The sequence below is a fragment of the Chaetodon trifascialis genome, chromosome 14 (assembly GCF_039877785.1).
Source record: "Chaetodon trifascialis isolate fChaTrf1 chromosome 14, fChaTrf1.hap1, whole genome shotgun sequence".
In the NCBI taxonomy this organism is placed as follows: domain Eukaryota; kingdom Metazoa; phylum Chordata; class Actinopteri; order Chaetodontiformes; family Chaetodontidae; genus Chaetodon; species Chaetodon trifascialis.
The window spans coordinates 22,250,030-22,269,235 of NC_092069.1; the positions used below are offsets into that span (position 1 = coordinate 22,250,030).

General features: G+C 43.1%; 1 protein-coding gene across 4 annotated transcripts; it reads right to left on the minus strand.

Annotated features, from left to right (window-relative positions):
• Positions 1-194: 194 nt before the first annotated feature.
• LOC139342755 (synaptosomal-associated protein 23-like) lies at positions 195-18,680 on the minus strand. 4 transcript variants are annotated; one of them, XM_070980029.1, is made up of 8 exons: positions 18,557-18,680; positions 13,861-13,975; positions 9,789-9,830; positions 9,287-9,335; positions 8,334-8,451; positions 5,909-6,082; positions 5,644-5,788; positions 195-4,719 (listed from the first exon to the last, which is right to left on the minus strand). In XM_070980029.1, exons 2-8 carry the CDS (start codon positions 13,915-13,917, stop codon positions 4,657-4,659), a joined length of 648 nt encoding a protein of 215 aa, XP_070836130.1. In that variant the 5' UTR covers positions 13,918-13,975; positions 18,557-18,680; the 3' UTR covers positions 195-4,656. The 4 variants fall into 4 exon arrangements, with proteins under 4 accessions (XP_070836130.1, XP_070836131.1, XP_070836129.1 ...); XM_070980030.1 differs by having other exon boundaries at positions 18,538-18,680; XM_070980028.1 differs by lacking the exon at positions 18,557-18,680 and adding an exon at positions 18,362-18,507.
• Positions 18,681-19,206: the final 526 nt, after the last annotated feature.

Sequence of the window (19,206 nt, forward strand, 5' to 3'; positions counted from 1 at the left end):
TAACAAATGCCAAATTCAAAGCGTTAAATTAAAGCACAGGAATGCTCCTTTCACACTCAACCAAAGAATGTTTGTAAAACTTTTTGTTATTTTCGTGTTATTTTGGCTTCGGTGTGGCATGCTTTGATTATAGCTATGTACGATATGAAGGCCTGTAACGAACATGGGGTGACTCAGAAAGTACCACGCAGTACTTTTTAATCAATCTGCCTTACACAATGGTTTGTGAACTGTAATACTGTGCTGTTTGAATTTGGGGCGCTTAAACGCTGCTCGTGGAAGCAGAGTGAATTAAACAGGCTTTAACCGGCTTTGTAAATGCGGTGGAAAGACTTGGTGATGAGCAGCCTGTGGCGCGGAGCTGCACAGTGCACACACACACCGAGTGTTAATTGCAGGCATGCAAACGAAATGCTCTATGCACTGTGAAGGGTTTGACCGCTGAGGTTTTAGCCGCCGACGCACGAGCAGTCGCGAGACACCGCAATCAGTCCGGCGGGAATATGGATCTGTGTTCTCAGCTGAACCGTGGCGGTAGTTATTTCTGTCAACTTGAAATATATTCAACACTTGTGTATTAAACCCTAAAGTTCATATCTATTCATTAACATATATACATATACAGTTTCTATATCTACAGATGCATGCCGTTTTAGGTTAGTTTGATATGGTGCTATTGTGATATTCTTGAACCTTCAATCGAGACCGTCTTGACCTTATTTGTCCTCAACTTTGGCTTGTGTGTGAAAATGGGTTCTGTTCGCATCGATCTGAGGGGTGTTTCATAAAGGTGGCAGGTGTTGCTGAGAAAAGAGGGATTTTAAAGGAGCCTCACAACCTGAAACAGGATTAATCTGTTTCCTAAAGTCTAGTCTGGAGCCGAGACATGACGACACCGACAGTGTTAACTCATGATGACCGAAACGTAAAGATGAAACTGTGATGGCCGCAGAGCAGCACGCACCACAGTGACAAATCTTTATCTTATCTTTCAGCTCATCCTGTCCACACATCAAAGTGTCCCCGGGCGAGACACTGAGCCCCTGGTTGCCCCTCGGCCGCTGGGGATGCACAAGCCAGTGCTGTCCTCAGTCCCAAACCCGGATAAATGTCAGCCGCCGTGAAAAGCCTGTAGCACATCAGATAGACAGATCACAGAAAAACAAAAAAGCCGAGTTTGGTTGAGCCCAAATGGCAACAAGTGATCGGCTGTGGCGACTCCTAATGAGGAGCAGCTGAAAGGAGGAGAGTAAAAATATTGCAGCAAAAGCATAAACAAGGAAATGACAACCTTTCTCAAATTAATGTGCAGATAAAGATCCTGTTAAACCACTTTGAAGACAGGAGGTAAAGAGGAACGTCAGAGAGAAACACCGTGTTTCAGTCTGACTTCTTCAAACCTCCTTTTGGAAAGAACAGGCCTGACTTGCTGAAATGATCCGGATTTAACCGGTAATCTGGCTTCGTGAAACACCCCTCTGCTCTCACAAACTCGATTCATTTACCCGAAACGTCAGCCGACTAGAACTTAAACCAGGCGCTGTTGCGAAAGCAGGAAACGAGCCGGGGCGACCGTTCAAAAGGTTTCACGGTACCAGCCAAAGTTCAGCACGAGCTGCGGGTCTTGACTGCTTCTCTGAACCACACGACCGGACCGGGCACGCTTTTTATCTAAGGCGAGGATCATACAGCTGCAGCACGGAGCTGAGGGAATGTCTTTAACATGAATGTAAGCTGAGAGGGAGGGACAATTTGGTACATTTAACAATAAAGCCATTCTAGAGTAAGTCGTTATAGTATGTACAGTACATGGAACAGCATTTATAGACGTTCATTTGTCACACCTACACTCTCCCACTGCCGTCTTGCCTTGTACCGCGGGCTCGTCCCTCAACTACGATCCAACTCAAGTGACCTCAACGAACCGGTGGAAGTCTGGTGGAGAAAAATAAACGAGACTGTTCAGCTCAAGAGGAAACGTGGCAGCATCACGATGATCTCAGAGGAACAAAGCAGTTATTAGATCTACGATCTTCTTGCGGCTGTTTAAATGAGAAACGCGGGGCCACGTCAGAAATCCAACGCCTCTGTTGGAAACGCACCTGGAAATGTTTGGGAAGTTGCATCACACACATTCAGTCTTGTTTTTTTTGTTTTTTTGGTCACTCTATCTACAGTAACACTGTCACCTCCATCCACTCTGTCCATCCTCCACCCCAACCTGCCTTTTCTGTTCAGTGGTTTTTAAATCTGCATTTTGTACTCTCTGGCTATGTAAAATATCCAAAAACAAGAAATATCAAATACATTTTGAGAGAATAAACTTTAAAATAAACTCCTGAAACGATGCGATCTGGGTCGACTTATTGACAATTCAAACCCCCCTTTTGAAATTCATGTATACCCTTGTGCCTTCACTTATTTTTAATGAATATTGACTTTGCCGGGATTGTTAATACATTAAAAAAGGTGCAATAAAATGAATTTCAAAATACATTTATTGAGTACAAACAATTTAACAGAGGCAGGCGTGAAACAAAAGGCATTTCTGACTTTGTTGAACAGTCATCTGTTAAGCTAATTTCAGATAAGACGAGCTGCATATGAACATATTGAAAGTAGACAAAACGGTCGGATTTACATTCCAGTGGCTGTTGGTACAACAATGAATAAACAGCCTCAAGAAGGCGAGGCAGCCTCGGGCTAAACTAATTAGATCTCAGCTGACAAGTAACGGCTGAGGATGATCACTTACAGCAACACAAAGCCCTGAAAAACAGTTCACTTCTATCTTTACAAACTCAATAGGTGTATGCCTGCAGCAGAGCACGCAAATTATCATTTTTCTCCAAAACAAATAAGCCAGAAGATGCACATGAGAGATACCTGAAGTATATTGTATTACTTTATCATTAGCCAATTTTCTGCAGCGAGACCTCAGCAGAGCCCGCCAGGACTCGCTCGGCTTCTGCGTTAACCCCTTAAACGCCGCTCATTTATGCGCGCGCTTCTGCATCTTGCTGCCAGCGTTAATTTCCCAGCCGGGCTACAAGAAAACAAATGACGCTTTCCGCGGTCAGGTATTATCATTTCGCTGTAGCTCTGCTGTGAAAACTGGCTATTTACAGAACAGATGCAAGAGCAGCTGTTTGAGATACGATGGCTGTTACAACACAACCACGGCCCGTCTATGCAGGTGCCGACGGGGCTCCTGCACATCCTCCCGTTTCTGAATTCAACACCTAGCATTTTTCATTTTTAAGCAGAATAAACTGCTGCCATGACGACGATGACCTTGCGGGCCAGTATGAGAAATAAGAGTCGATCAAACAACGTACAGAATTTCAGAGCTGAACGTTTGTTTTTATACTTTTACAGACTGTAATCATAAAACTGGAGGAAATTAATTTTCCACACTTTACCAGACTTATGCAGGACCCCTGCAGAGGCTGTTAAATCTCCTCCTGGGTGTTATACATCTCTATTATCCAGGGGGTGACAAAGGAAGAGTGAATCAGATTCACAGAATGACAGGAGGCATTTACTAAACAGCTACAGTATGTTTCAGTATTTACATCGACGCTGCCGTCACGAGGCACAGCAGCAGATCCACTGACGACAAATCTGCTCGTATGTTTCCGTCTTCAGTGTCCTTATGAATTAAGATGCCACAGAGGAGGCAAGGATGAACACTCCTCCTGATGCTTACTGACCCTCCTTCACATTTGAAGGACAAGCGATTGCTATATATTAAAATGTCTAAGCGCAAAAGAGTTACCGCTTCGTCAGTAGTCCGAAAACATGAAACTGCTATCATTCAGGGGAAGGTGCTTTGAATTCCAGCATGAAGGGAGTTGCCGTGAACTCACTCCAAAGCACAACATTTGATGTTTTCTCTTTTTTGAAACGGCTCTTTCATCAGAACAGAAAGTGTTAAAAAAAAACCAACACAACTTTATTCACAAGTCTCTTCTGCTTGATCACAATTAAATAAGCATGTCATCTCATAACAGCGCACCATACAATAAACTTAATTACACATGGAACCAATAAGGATTTGAGGAAGATACACGTCTCAGATTAAAGTCGATGCTTTATGATTAAACTAGACGCAGCTGCATCGAGATAGGAGCAACAGGGGGTGATACATAAATTAACGCTGCGCTGGGTATCGCTAAAAGACGGCTGATGAGCGCGGATGCGTGACCTGATCCATACAAACCAGAGGCGCAGGCAGACGGTTCAAAGAGAAAGGCGACACAAAGGAACAGAAAAAATAAGAAAGAAAAGCAGCTGACCTGTGCTACTTCCCTTCCTGTGACCGCTGAGATATGATACAACAGGTCTGGTGCGTATTTGGTATCAAACAGCAGCAGCAGGCAGTCAGTCACTTCCTCTTTGGTGCAGCTTCTGCTGCCCGTGCTGCTTCTCGAGGTCCAGCATGACGACGGGTCAAAGGGCGGTCAATTGATAAAACCGTATAAATGTTTGTGTATTCAACTTACATCTTCGTGCAGTAAAGGCAAGCACACTGCTGGCAAAAATATTCTCTTTCTTTAGGTCAAAGGGTGTGTGTTCGCGCAGTGTGTGTGTGTACGGGTGTGGCGACGGCGGCTCGGGGCTGATGGGTAAAACTGGCAGGAGCGCCTTCTTCGTCTACTTGATGAGCTTGTTGGCTCTCTGGTTGGCTTCTTCGATGCGAACTCGGTTCATGTCCGCCTGAAACGCAGAGAGGAAACGGGTCAATTTCTGCTCATTTAGCGATTCACTGACTTTAAAAACATTTAAAAACATTCACGTTTCCCTCTGGAGTTTTTCCACCTGCACTGCTGCGGAGCATTTTTGGGAGAATACACATGACATGATGCACAGTTCAGCTAACGGTTTCTCACTGTCCCACTGACAGACAGGTGGCATTAATGTGCTGACAAACGCGGAGAAGGAGTAAACATGGATATAAAACAATGCAGGAAAGAAAGAAAAATGCTTTATGAAGAAGAATTTATTTTTTTTTTTAGACCTGAAGCAGTTTGGGTGAATAACACTGAATGTAACATAACTTCTGTTTGTTTTTAACAAAGGCTCCACGGGGCTCCTTTAACGTGAACGCACTTAATTGCCTTCACTCTAACCCAATGCAGAGTTCTTTAAAAGGCGCCCTGTGGTGTGTTTTCTTGTAAAAAGACAGAGTTATGTTTACATTCAGTGTTTCTCTCTGTAAATGTGCGTCCTCGAGGCCTAACAAAAATGCTGAGTGCGTTTCCGTCCTCATGAATCTTTTGCAAAGCTGATTTTTAAAACCATTTTAAATCCACTATCATTCACAACCACAGCACTGCAGCTGACTGCCAATCAGCCGAACAGCGTGGAACCTCCGGCAGGTGTGTGTGTGTGTGTGTGTGTGTGTCGCGTCGCTTGTGCACGTGACACAAACAAATCAGGAGCTCCATAGCGCTACTGGTGGTGAAAAACTCCACAGGAAACCTTTAATTTGGCTTTCAAGCTCGGCACGATGAACAGCAAAGAAACAGAAAAAAAAGAAAATGAGCCTTTTGAGGCTTTCTGCCAATTTTAGGCCATTTAACTCCGGAGACTGAGTTGAAAAAAACAATGAAAACACACATCACCATCTCGGACTCCTACCTTGGCGGTGATGCCGTCGATCTGTTTGTTCTGCTTGTCTATCTCGTTGCCCATGTCCACGGCCATCGTCTTCAGGTTCCCGATGATGCTGCCCACTGCGTTCAGATTGTCCTCCATCTCATCCTCGCGTGCATCGTTGGTTATCCTGCACCACCAATGGAGATTTGTTAAGATATGTCAGCACAACTGAACACTAAATGTCTTTAGATTAACAAACTTCTGACGACAGTGTGGTGAAACACTGTTAAGACGACCAGGAGCCCACCTCTTGATGTACGGGCCCGAGGGCGCCTGCGCGTTCACCTGGGCAGCCTGGCCGTTGCGGACAGCCGAGGGCTGCCTCGAGACCACTTTTGATCCATTGGAGTCGCCCTCGCCTTCGCCTCCTCCAAGACCCCAGGTGCGCTTGTATCGTGAGTCGTGCTCGATTGACGACACCCTGGAGGAAAAGCAGGAGGTCACCACACACACCAGGGAAACCCGGAGGTGTTTTAATAAAAACGAGGAGAGCGTTAACGAAACTACAATAACATGGATCTCTACATGAAAGCATCTACGAGAGGTTTATACGGCAGCTACAGATGCTCACTGATCTGAAGGAAGGTAAAAAGATTCCCTACCTTATCTTATGGTACTCATCAAAGAATCCTCTTCTCCAATGTGAAAGCATTGTGGGGAGATATTTTTCCACATTTAGAAGCAGATACGATCTTACTATGCACACACTCACACTGCATGTGGATGTGGTTTGATGGAGGGAGCTTTAAGTATGCCCAGCGCAGAGCTGTACACCTGTCACGTCCCCTACTCGCTCACAAGCCGTCGGGAACGCTCACAAACTGTATCTGCAATCTTTCTGACCAGAAAATTGATGTTTGACACACAAATTTGTATTTTCTTCTCTCCACACGACAATCTGCTATCACGACTTCACGCTGCGCTGACGTGAAATCACCCTGACAGATCAGAGCACTGTCATGGAAGCGTTCGATCCCGTGATAATAGTCACAGCTGTTTATCCCACTTCTGCATTCCCGTTTCAAGTTTGTCTTTTATCGACATCCTCAGTGTTACTTAACACAGAAACACAGGACTCTCCTGGATCAGAGAACAGTCCTACAGGTTTGTGGAACGAGCACCCGCTTTAATTATTTCCACCTCGCTACTGAGACATCATGCTTCGTCCGTGAGGCACGGCAGACCGCTCGAAACGCCACAACAACCACGACCACCGGCTGCTGTTGCTATGGAGAAGCAGCCGGGGATGCAGAGCGGCGGAGAATTCAAAATGCTTTGATGTTTCAGTTGGGAGCAAAACACAGTGCCATAGATGTGATTATGTTATTACTTTAATCAGCACCATGATCTTTAATGTCTGACAGCTGTTTTAAGCACTTTTAAGAGAACTTTAAACTCCCATCTCACCTTATTCTTCTTTTAAAGCTGCAGTAGGTAAGGTGGAGAAGAGAGCAGACTTAGTCTGAAAATTTGAACCAGTGAAAAGTTCCACGTCACTCCCCCTCCCTCTCCGCTGCACTCATGCCCTGCCTCCAAGCCCCTCCTCCCTGCAGTGTTTGCATTGCTGCCGTGACAACCAGTAACGTTAGCCTTAGCATCGGAATCAAGCTAACTCTGCCCAGCCGCTACATCACAGTCGCTAACATACCGTACACGCTGCACAGCATTACTGTAACAATCACCATATTAGTAGCAGTAATATGCTGTTGTTGGTGGCGGCGGTATGGACAGTTCCTCCTTTGTGATTGGCTGTTGCTCCGCCACAGCTTTCACTGGCCTCCTGACGCCGCTCACAGAGCTGTTTGACTGAGAGCAGCCGGCAGCATGAGCGGAGGGAGGCGGCGGTTCGCAGCGTGTGTGAGTAGTGATTGACAGATGTCAGACACTCCCTCAGATGCTCCTCTGGCTCTGATTGGTTGTTTTGTGTCAGGCGCGGTGGATTTTTGCAGATCGCAGTAGGAGCAGTAGGTGGGACCAATGGAGCCAATTTTTTTCATGTTTCATGTGCTGCTGTCTGGGCACGGGACAGTTTTAGCAAATATGACAAAAAAATGACTTTTATACAAGTTACCTACTGCAGCTTTAATGCACACAAACAGGCACCTGTGACACTTTTTTATACTGATATTTTGTGTTCATTGTGACGGTTTAACCTGGAGAACGTGAGCAGTCACTTCTGGAAGCAGACTGCCTGAACCAGCTCTTTCAACTCAACTTTACACATGATGAACCAGCAGCGTCTGCATGTGACTGTCAACCTTTAAAGTGTCCCAAAAACGTCAAACGTTGATGTATAGGTGAAGTTATGCATGGATGTAATAAACAGAGCAGAAGAAGCAAAGGCCGACAAACCTCAAAGAAGAAGAAAACCAGGCAGCTTGGGCAAGACAAAAAACACCTACAGCGAGTATTAAACCCTTTTTTTTTTTTTTTGGAAAGGTTTGTTAGAATTTTGTCGTTTCCATCAAACCTTTTCTAACGCAAAACTTCAAAATGAGCATACAAATATGCTGCTGGGAACAAGGCTACTGTGGAGTTCATTCACTTTTCTGCTCAAACCGGCCACATCCCTCCTCCATAAATTTTCATGACGACACACACACACACACAGAGGGAAAAAGCGTGCTAACAGCGCGGTGTGCAGCCGTCAGCAGCTCTGCAGCACAGTGTACCTGTCACAGGGGCAGACGCAGAGGCCGCAGCACTTGGAGAGGTCAGTCAGGTTTTTCTCAGCCTGTCTCATGTCCTGGTTGATCTGGTCCATGCCCTCCTCCACACGCCTCAGCTGCTCTGAAACACAGCACGCCGCACCACGTCACAAACTCCTTTTCTGCATTCTGCGATTCACACACCAGGAATTTGTCTTACTGCTCATTTGGTTTTGTTTATTCATCCATTTTTAGACCAGATTAGATTAAACTTCAATGATCTGTGTGAGGAATCCTAAATTGGGTCAATAACTGGGTCACTGCAGCAGCAAAAAAAAAAAAAAAAAAAAAAAAAAAAAAGGGATAAAGATAACAAAAAAATAACAAGCTGCAGGTAGTGCAACAAATAATTACACATGCACATTTTTAAAAAGGGGAAGCATCGTGCATGTGTCCTAAAAGTCACGAATAAAAAAAGATTTCAGCACAAAAAAAAAAAAAAAACTGCTGAGAAAACCTGAAGATCGTCAGTGAAGTAACACACCAGTTTGGCCCCATAAATAAAAACACTATTGATCATTGTGGCCAAAACTGACACACACATTTTTAAATTTAATTTCAATACCGCCTCCCTCAGGGAAGTGAAACAGCTTCATTAGCACCTCTTCTGCTTTTTAATGCTGCAGTTTCTATTTTAAATATGTAAACATTTCTTTTGGCATAAAATAATTGATGGCACTTTTTCTATAGCGGACACATCCGGTAAAAATCAAAAGAAGGAAATCTGTTCCATCGTCTCTAAATGACTTTGAGATAGAAGTTATTGAAATAATGAAATTTGCTTGACTTTCATATTGTTGCACAGTGACTAGGTTGAGTCCAGCTGCAACGAAAACTTTGCAACTTGCAAACGAACTAGAAAATTAAATTAAAATGATTTAAAGTTGGGAAAAAGAGGTAGCTCATGTGTCATTTACCTCCTTGCTGGTCGAGCATCACCATGGTGTTGACACCAGTCTGTTTGCTCTGGAAACACAAGAATCACACACATTCAGAACCACAGAAAAGCTTTATGTTCAGATATTTATACACTTATACACTTAATACAAAGACGTGTAATAATCAATAACTGAAAAAAACTTTTTCTTGCAACGCTACGACTTCTCAAAACCATGACGTCCTCAAAACGTTAAGTCTCAAACTATTAACAGCCCATAATGCTGCTGTGAAAGGAGAACATAAACTATTCAATTCAGATCTTTAATCACATCAATGTAAAAATCCAATCTCATTTCAAGCATTCAAAGAATTTCTGAATAAATCGGAAATTGAAACTGTCATGCATTGAGAGGAGATTTCCTTTATCCTCATCCAGGTAGGGACCAATTATGAAGCAGCACAGAGCCGCTGTGTGCTCAGCTAAACACAGCTGTAGGGTGATGCATGCTGTGCTTCGGCAGCAAGCCGTCAACGTCTCACCTCCTCTGCCATCTGCAGCATCCTCCGTGTGCTTTCCAGCGACTGTGGAGGAAAAAGCAGGAGGCGTTAGAGAGCACAAAGAGGCGAGCAAGTTTCTTATCTGAAGGCAATTTGCACAGAGAACGAGGAGAAAAAAAAAGAGAAACGGAGAGACAAAGATTGATTTGGAGTCCATTCAAAAAAGCAAGTTCAGACATTTCTGTGTTTAGGTAACAAAACACGACCTTACAAACAAAATTAGTACTCTTCCTGTGGGACTGAACGTTAGCGCCTCGTATTCTGACAGGACATTTTAGAGCTGGGACTCTTTGTTTATGCTGGGACAGACGGACCAGATGTCCAACCTAGACAGGGTTTTCCATCCATCGGGCCTCTATCTGGATCTGGTTTTTGGGAGTTAATTTAAACAAAACAATGGACAGGTGTGAATGTGGCCTGAAAAGACTGAGCGACAGAGCAGAGAGAGAGCAGAGCAGCACAGGGGAATTAACAAGGAGACAATAAGAAGTGGGGCCAGATAAGAGGGATAAGGCAAATGGAAAGATACATGTGATAAGGACAACATGCAGGGGGACGCTACGACATCAATATTCATAAAGTTATGGAAGCAGATGGTGACGAATCTGTAAAATCAGTGTAAAGCTATAAGATCCTGTCCAACGCTGTGACAGAACACGAGATCATGTATTTACTGCATTTTATTATAAAATCAAGTCTGGTTCAGCTTATTTTCCTGTTTGTTCATGTCTGAGCTTATTTACTGTTATATTAAATCAATAAAATTGGGGAAAATGCCCATCTAACGTCTGAAGTGAAGCAAGACAAAGAAAAGCAGGAAATCCTCATAATGGAGAAGAATCCTTCAAAATCACTTGAGCAATTAGCTGATTATCAAAACAGTCTAACAGATTTTCTGATGATCGATGTATTAGTTCAGCTCCGGAGCTTATATGGCGGCTCCAGCTCAGAGAAATGACTGCGTCGTGTTTCCACACTGATGATGATTTTCTGCTTCAGCTGTGTTGATTAACTCAACCTAAAATATTGTTTCAGTATACTGACTGCGTATAAGCACAAGTATCTGATTAAAAATAAAGAAATATGAATTTAGAGAAATTAGCCAAATCCGCACCACTTTATTGCTTTAATGTAGAGCTCAAACGATTTGTTAATTAAAACTGATCTTTAAATATTTTGAGGAGTACTCGTTCAAGTAATTTTTGCAAAGCTTCCAGCTTCTCAATATTTTCTGTTTACTGGTTGAACAAAAGAAGCTATTTGACTATTGAACTATTGACTATTAAACTTGAGCTTTGGGAAATTGTGAAAAGATCGACAGCTTTCTAACAACAACAGCAACAACAACAACCAACAGATTGACATAATTGAATCGTTGAAAAAGTATTTTTCAAGGAAGAAAAATGCAGTTTCTTGCAGTTTTTTTTTTTGCATAAAAAACTGCAAGAATTTTTATGACGTATGAGAGAAAAAACTGAATGTTTTGAGTTTTCCATTTTCTGACAGCACACCCAAAAAATACAAACAAAAATCAGTGGTGATACTGAATAATATTTGGTTTGAAGATTTGAGTCACAGCTCCAGAGATCCTTCGTATCGTTGCGTCTTAACTCGGCCTGATCAAGTCATGTGAGTTCGGCTGGCACACAAGTTAACACAATAAAAGCACGCATGCACAAAGAGCCACAAAGGTTGACAGCGAACTGGAATGCAGTCAGTTCAGGTGAGTTACGCCTGTGCGTCTCTATTAATAGTGTGTTTTACAGACGGCAGAGCATCCAAAGGAGCGAAGTGTCTCAGGGCACGACTCCATTGTTACCATCGCTAATGAACTGCTAACAGCAGACAGTGGGGACCCGATTCCTCAATCTCTGTGTTGTGTTTGCTGTGAATACATTAATCAGCGAGTTGAGGAAAAAGACAAACACGGAATTGGCGAGAGGGACGTGTTGAGCTCAGCCAGGTTTCTGTTGGCTTAGCCAGAACGTCACTTGGGTGGATAAACATTACATTGCGTCTCCTAAAATCCTTGAACTTGGCTAATTAAGCCCGAAATCGCCGCCTTTGCCAAATTTTCCAGATTGGGGTGCTGTGACGAATCTTTGAGACGCAGACAATGGTGTGGTATTTTTATCATTTGTTTGGGACGGCTTAAATGGAAACGCAGTCAGGTGAGGGGGGTGCAGGTTCCAGCAAGCTACAAGTAAGGCTTTTGAAACATAAAACTCGCCATCATTTGACCAGAAAAAGCAGAGAAACACGACAGGTATTAGGTAGAAACACACACAACCCATTTAAAGAACTTCAACACAATACTCAGGAGTGCAGAAGCCGGTTTTAACCACGGGACAGCGTCTGTTAGACTTCCTAAAAACAATCTTATCATAGCGAATTCCGATGTTGCCCTGATACATAACCATGCTCTGGCTTTGGGTAAGCACTGCTCATACCTGAAACACTCAGAGTGGTAAGTAGCATTAGCAGGATGGACCCTCCCATGCCCTGCTGTGAGCTGCTAAGTCAACCCGGCAGCAGCAAAAGGAAGGAAGAGAAGAAGAAGAAGAAGAAGAGAAAAGCGTAGGTTAAGTCAGAAAGCACACAGATGGGAAACACACACAGTCAAGAAAATTAAAGAGTACAGAAACACACAGACAATTAGTGGAGTGGAAATCAGTGAAGAGCAGAGCCACAAGCCTGGATAAAGTAAGCTAATTTGCCTCCATTTGAGTCAGATGGCTGATCATACGATGCCCCGGAGTGCTGATTAAACAATCAGCTCCTTGATAGTAAAACGCTCAGATATAGCTGACAACATGCAAACTGTCAGAGCCACAGAGCGGTGAGGGAGCCATCGGGCTAAATTAGGCGTAAACCTCACACATTTCCTATTAATGGCTGGCTCGATAATCAGCTGCGAATGCAATGAATGTAATTACCCGCTCCTGCTCTTCGAGCGCTGCGTCGAGGCCACCTCAGGATTACATGTCGCATTTTTTTTCCCTCACTGACGCTTTTCCCGCTAAGCCAAAAAGGATGATTTTCAGCATGGTTATGTCCAAAATGGTTATTTAATGACAATAATGATAAATCCTGCTTTTGGTAGGTGCGATTAAATTAAATAATTCAATAACTTGTACTTTGGACATTTAAGACATTACATAGTTTGACATTTTGGGGGAAAAATTCTTATTTGCTTCTTGCTGAGAGTTAAAAGAATACATTGATACCTTTCTCACACCTGTACACACATATGAAGCTAAAGCCAGCAGGTGATTAGCTTAGCTTTTCTCTTTTTGTTTAATTTCTTGCCATTTCCCCCACTTTCCAGTTTTTATGCTAAGCTAAGATAACCACGTTTTCTTAAAGACTTTGCATTCCCAGCCCGTTTGTCGTTTGTTTGGCTTCATTTCAATTTGAACAACACTGATTTTACATCTGAGACAAATCAGCTGTCTTCACTGCATGTTTGTGGATCGTTAGCATATGTGCATTAGTCCTTTGGTCATGAATTAAAGGAATACTCCACCCAAAAATCCAAGCTTTTAGTATCAAACACTCATGCACCCTGCAGGTTTGAAAGGTGTCTGTGAACTGTTTGCTTGCCTGTTGACAAATTTTGCCTGTTTGGCTCATGTAGTGATGTATGGATCGGCTCTAACGCCATCTTGGATGTGCATCAATCAGCACTGAAATACATCACTCTTTCCAGGAAATGTCAAAGAGAATTCTTTGGAAATTACGGAAAAATCCAGAGGAGTTTCTCAAAAAACACTCCTGCAAACATTCTCCACTTCCCAACTGTCCGACTGTGTGCTCAGTATGCTCCAGACACTCATGGATTCATCGCGGCTTCTGTCTGTAGCTTAGCACAGCGCTGGCATTTGATACTAAAACACCTTTGGGTGGAAAATTAAGTTTCATATTCACTCAGAGAGAAAAAGACAATGAGAGGATGAGGGAGGCAGGGGTTCTGTGTGTGTGTGTGTGTGTGTGTGTGTGTGTGTGTGTGTGTGTGTGTGTGTGTGTGTGTGTGTGTGTGTGTGAGACGCAGTACCTCGTCAGTCACTTGGTTGGCCCTCACTGTCATCTGCTCCACAGTCATTTCGTCCATGTTGCTGCTGTCCTGTTTGGAGGCTCCCCCCGTGGCACCGAGCTCTATGTTCTGCGGCCTGGAAGAGCGGCAGATTTCAAAGGTCACTGGCTGACGCCTCATTGGGAGATGTCAATTATCATAAAGCTCGGCGGCTCAAACAAATCTGAGACCTTGCATAAACACGCTGCCGGCCAAGGCTGGTGTCAAGCAGACAAGGCTGCTCCTCAAACAAACTGACGAGGGCATCCTCTCGTCCCTCCAGCCAAACTCTGCCATTTCCACCAGCTGACTCTTTAATTGACTTGACTTCGCTATGAGCTGATTGGCTGCTTAAACAGGTGACAGGCTTTATGTCCTAAAACCAGCCACTGGGGCCTGAGAAGCTGAGTCGCAGGCGACGCCTCAGCCAGCATGAGATGCTAAAACACTTTAATCTCATTGTGAGTGTGTGGTCTGAACTTGGCTTCACTGGTTACAGATTTGAGGTTTCTTTGAATTTCTCTTTCTCAAATAATGATGAATTAGTGACATATTAAGCGACTGGCTGATTAACTATAACCAATAAGAGCTTTGGTTTGATGAAACTAACCAGTAGCCCTAATTTAAATCCTCCTGTTTGAATGTTATGTACATCAAGGTTTAGCATCTCATTCTACAGCTCATCATGATGCCACAGAACCAGTCAGGGCTCCCTGCTGTTGGGTATTTCTTAAATATGGAGAACACATTTACAAACCTAACATTTCACTGCATGAGAACGTCAACGTATGTCCACGTCAATGGTATGGAGCGGGAAGAGGCAGATGCAAATCCTAAACAAATCAGAGCCTTTTCCTGCCCCTGAAGGAGTGTTCGGAGTCTGAATACAAACAGCGGGGCCGCTAATAAAGGAAGCAAATCTACTCTAAAGACAAAGCAAAACTTTTCGTAAGCCTGGAGCAGTTCCCTGTTTGTGTAAAGCTTAGCTGCTGCGTGGCTAGCAGAACGTACGCTGACGGTGATGGAGGAGAGATAAGGAGGCTGCGATAGGGAAATCACAACCACGAGACTGGAGGTCAGTAACCGGCAGAAATACGCAAAGCATTACCAAGATTACGACAATACAAATCAGACATTTAAAAAAAAGCAGAGGGGTGAAACGATGAAACTTCAATTAAGTCTATATAAATAAATGATACCGATGGCTCGTGGCCACCATGTTTGATCAGGTCTCTTGAGCCTTTGACAAGATTCAAGATTCTTTTATTGTCATATACTTGCAACAATGTAACATCGTCACCAGTAATTAAATTTTTTGTGCTTGGTGCTAACTCAACTTCACGGTGCAAAAATCGCTTCACAGTGCAAAATATTCAATAAAATATATACATTAAAAATTAATATGAATAAAATAGAGGTAGCAGTTGAATAAAAATAGAATTAAAAACATACTAGAAAGAGAATAGAATATAAGAATAGAATAAAAACACTAGAGGTGTGTGCATGTGTGTTTGTGTGTGCACATGGCAGTTCAACTGTTTAGCAGTCTGATGGCTTGTGGGTAAAAACTGTCCTTGAACCTGCTGGTTTTAGTCCGGATGCTCCTGAACCGCCCGCCGGACGGCAGGAGCATGAACAGTCTGTGTAACCCGAACCCCAACAACGCAGAGCTACCACAAACACCTTGATTCTTTTGCACATTTAAATTCAACATTGTACAAAAACAGAAAACAGTACTCGCCTCTGGCTGGTTACCAACATGTACTGTATGTATCCTTCCAGAAGAACTAGGAGGGCTACAGTTGAAGTACGTATTATACCTGCAGTACCTGCAGGCAGTGAGTCACATCAGCAGAGTGAGGAGGAAAGAGCACGGGATGAATGACTGATACTCGCTGGTGTCTGTACTCATCAGACTTTCTAAACTTCACTCAGTACTGTCATGTCAGGTTTCCAGTGAGATACTGAGTTTATACAGCGATGCTGCTTCTGCTATAGAAATAACTTTTCACTTTATTTAAAATGTGTCTGAATGTATTAATGCAACTAGTTAGTAATGGAAAATAACTGATAAGAGTATCAACAAAAATAATGTCTTCAAGGAGTCAAGGAGGGTTGCATTAAGTTAAAAACTGCTCTTTCTGTAGTTTTTGCATTACAGGTTCAGGGCTTTGCACATTAGCCTCTATGCCTGTGATGTGATATCATGAACCATACATTTTATACAATAACGTAACTTTATGGAAAGACTGTGATACGCTACACCTATTGGCTGAAAGGAGGGTTTGCTACTTCACTGCTGATGTTTGTAAAAAATATGAGAAATATTGTTCCTCAATGCTTAAAACTGAGTGCTTAAGTCTCATTTACTGAATCACATAAAACTATTACTGCAGCTATCCTACTGACGCCACAGCTGATCTCATCAGGACAACTTGCAGAGCTCCATGCAGGCTCTGCGTTTAGATAAAGATTTAAATTTCATAATCTTGCACAATATGTACAACAGCAGCACAAGACAAGGATGTGCCGCTGAGAGGCTTTTACTGTAAACCAGCAGCAGGAAGTGCTGGTCGTGGTCGGCCGCTTAGGGCCACTCATGGAGAAATTTGACATTTTGAGCTTTCAGTTTATTTCCAAACATTTCAAAACGGACACGACTACACCGGCAGGCAGACACAGGCTGGAGTTGAGTGATAGGTGTGTTTTGGCTGTGTTTTTTCCAGGTAATCCATTTGGAGATGTGTTATGAGCACAGCACGCGTGAGCCAGGCTACCCTGCAGAACGCTTTGGCGGACAGAAACCAACCCACACAAAATCTGATTTGTGCATTAAGCGACTCTCATGCGGTCCAGAATGACAGGATGCACCGAAATGACCGGTGTAACGGCAGCCTCGGACAACCTTTGACGCAGGAGGTAACACGAGATCAAGATCATCACGAGCAAAAGCCATAAGCTTGTTTTCTGTGATGCAGGAAGGCTGCAGTTTCAAGGACAGAGACGGCTGAACATAAACCCCGCTCTGTCTTTATTCCAACTTTTTAAGAAGACGCCAACATTCAGGAAACAGCTTTATTCCCTTCTCATTTTCTTCCTCTCCTGTCATCCGCTTTTACTTTAAACTTCAAGTGACATGTTGTTTTCCATATAACCCCTGAACTCCGAGTTCCCTTTCCTGCAGCAACTAACATCCTGAAAAAAAAAAGAGAGACAGGGAAAATGGATAGTCTACTTGGCAGACAGATCAGAGGATTTAATGTTGTTGACTCTGCATCTTTTTTTTTTTTTTTTTTTTTTTCCTTTTTTGGAAAGAGGGCACTTGATTCACACAGGCTCGACTGCTTTTTCTAACTGATTATTGGACTTGGCAAGATACTGATGTGAATTTACAACTGCAACACAGACTATCTTGATATGCCAAGTCACAGGCGGAGATGAACACGCCGACGCTAAAAGATCAATCACATGTGCCACTAAGGCAGATCTCTCTATGGCTGGGTATTGATTCATCATCACTTGAGCCTCACGTGGGTAAATGCTTTTGTTCCCTGGGCAATTTGAGCATATCATCACACACCAGTAGGCCCTATATTTTCACACTTCACACCCGATAACAACACAAGGCTACCACAACAGATTATATGTGTCCACAGCAGCAAGAGGGGCGCTTTAACAGTCCTTGAGGACATCACCAGTTGACGTTATAGTGTCCTCACAGCATCAACAGCAAGTGTCAAACACAAAGGCGCCTACAGGGAAACACATTTCTCGTTCCTCAACCCAAACCTGTTCCTCCAGATCTGACTGCACAACAGGTTGACGTCTTTTCTTATTCTCCTCATCATGCTGGGCTCATATCCTCCTTCTGGATCTCTGTCACAAACAGTCTTTTTTTGTTCCTGCAGCATGTCCTCAATGATGGCAACGCATTTCTATTGGATATATGTGAATTGTGAAATATTTTAGGCAAGGTGGGCTGGTTGAAAATGCTGATCTGTGAGGCAGAACAGCCAACAAGAGGGCCAATAACATCATGCTGCGTAGACAAAACCTAAACATGACCTTTTATTTCTTTCACAGCTTGACTTACAGGGTACAAAAACAAGTGTCATCGGTTTTCACCACAGCTGCCAATCATGAGGGAAGACATAGGGGAAAATACGACAGATGGTTAATCATTTCCGTTGTTACATTTAAATGGCAGCAGTGGCATGTGAAGTCATCTGACGCTGGTTATCTTACACACAGAGGAATGAAGTGAAGGGCTGCACATCAAGTTTACGAGGGGCACAAACAAGTGACTTTAGGCTAAATGACAAACATGAAGCAAACGCACTGAAAGAGCAGTCCCCACACCCAAAGGCACCAACGTTGTGGCTGTAGAGTCACTGAGATAACACTTAAAAACTGAGTTAAAGAGTTGAAAACAGAGCGGGAACTGTGCCAGAAAGCCCGTCAAACAAGATTAAAGTGTTCTTACATTTTCTGAAAAGTTGCTGTCGTGCTCAGGTATCGTAAACAGGATCCGGGGGCGACTCGTTAACCCTGCTAATGTACTGCTAGCTTGCTAGCTAGCCAGTTCCGCTTTCCTGTCAAGCTACTCAACACCCACACTCAAACAACTACGTTGAAAGGAAAAGGGAGAGATATATTTACCTGGGGAGTCAGTACTTACAGTTAACCCTCCTTGTTTTAAAAAAAATGACTTCTTTACTCCTCCTTCTTTAAGGTATGTGAACTTGGCTCCGGGAACTTCTGGATTCCTTCAGTGGTTCCACCGTCTGGCTGTCCGAAGTGTGTCGGTTGGTGCCTTTAAGTGCTGTCGGAAATATTGTTTTCCATAGTCGGGCTGATAGTTTAAAGGAAGTACTCAGCCTCTTCAATTGAGTAAAAATAGCAATTAAACAATGAGGAACGATGAAATACCTTGAAAATGTACTTAGGTTTCGCACCAAGCACTGTAAAGTAGGATGCCTCTTTCAGAGTTTCTACTTTATGCGATCTGGCGTTGTTTTAAAAGATTTTATGTGAAAATCTTAACCTGCAATGTGATTGTGGTTATTATGTAAATTTAGAGGAGTAATGATATAATCTATAATTTCAGTCTCACATGCAGTGCAGTAGAAGTAGTGAGTAGCAGAAATATACAAGGAGACACGAACCACTTATCTCACAAATTATACAGAAGTGCAAACTATTCGAGTAAATGTGCTTGATTTCTTTCCATCACTGCAGACAGAGTCACATCCGTGAAGCTGAGTAAAAATTAGATTTTTTTTTTTTTTTTGCTTTGCTTTGTAAACAATTATCATAGTTATAGTTTAG

Bases quoted from the DNA above. Each gene is read 5' to 3' on its own strand.
- LOC139342755 (XM_070980028.1), bottom strand. The intron at 5,789-5,908 runs GTGGGCTCCTGG...TTGGTGGTGCAG, and splicing joins TCGGGCCCGTACATCAAGAG to GATAACCAACGATGCACGCG. The intron at 4,720-5,643 runs GTAGGAGTCCGA...TCTGCGTTTCAG, and splicing joins TCGACGGCATCACCGCCAAG to GCGGACATGAACCGAGTTCG.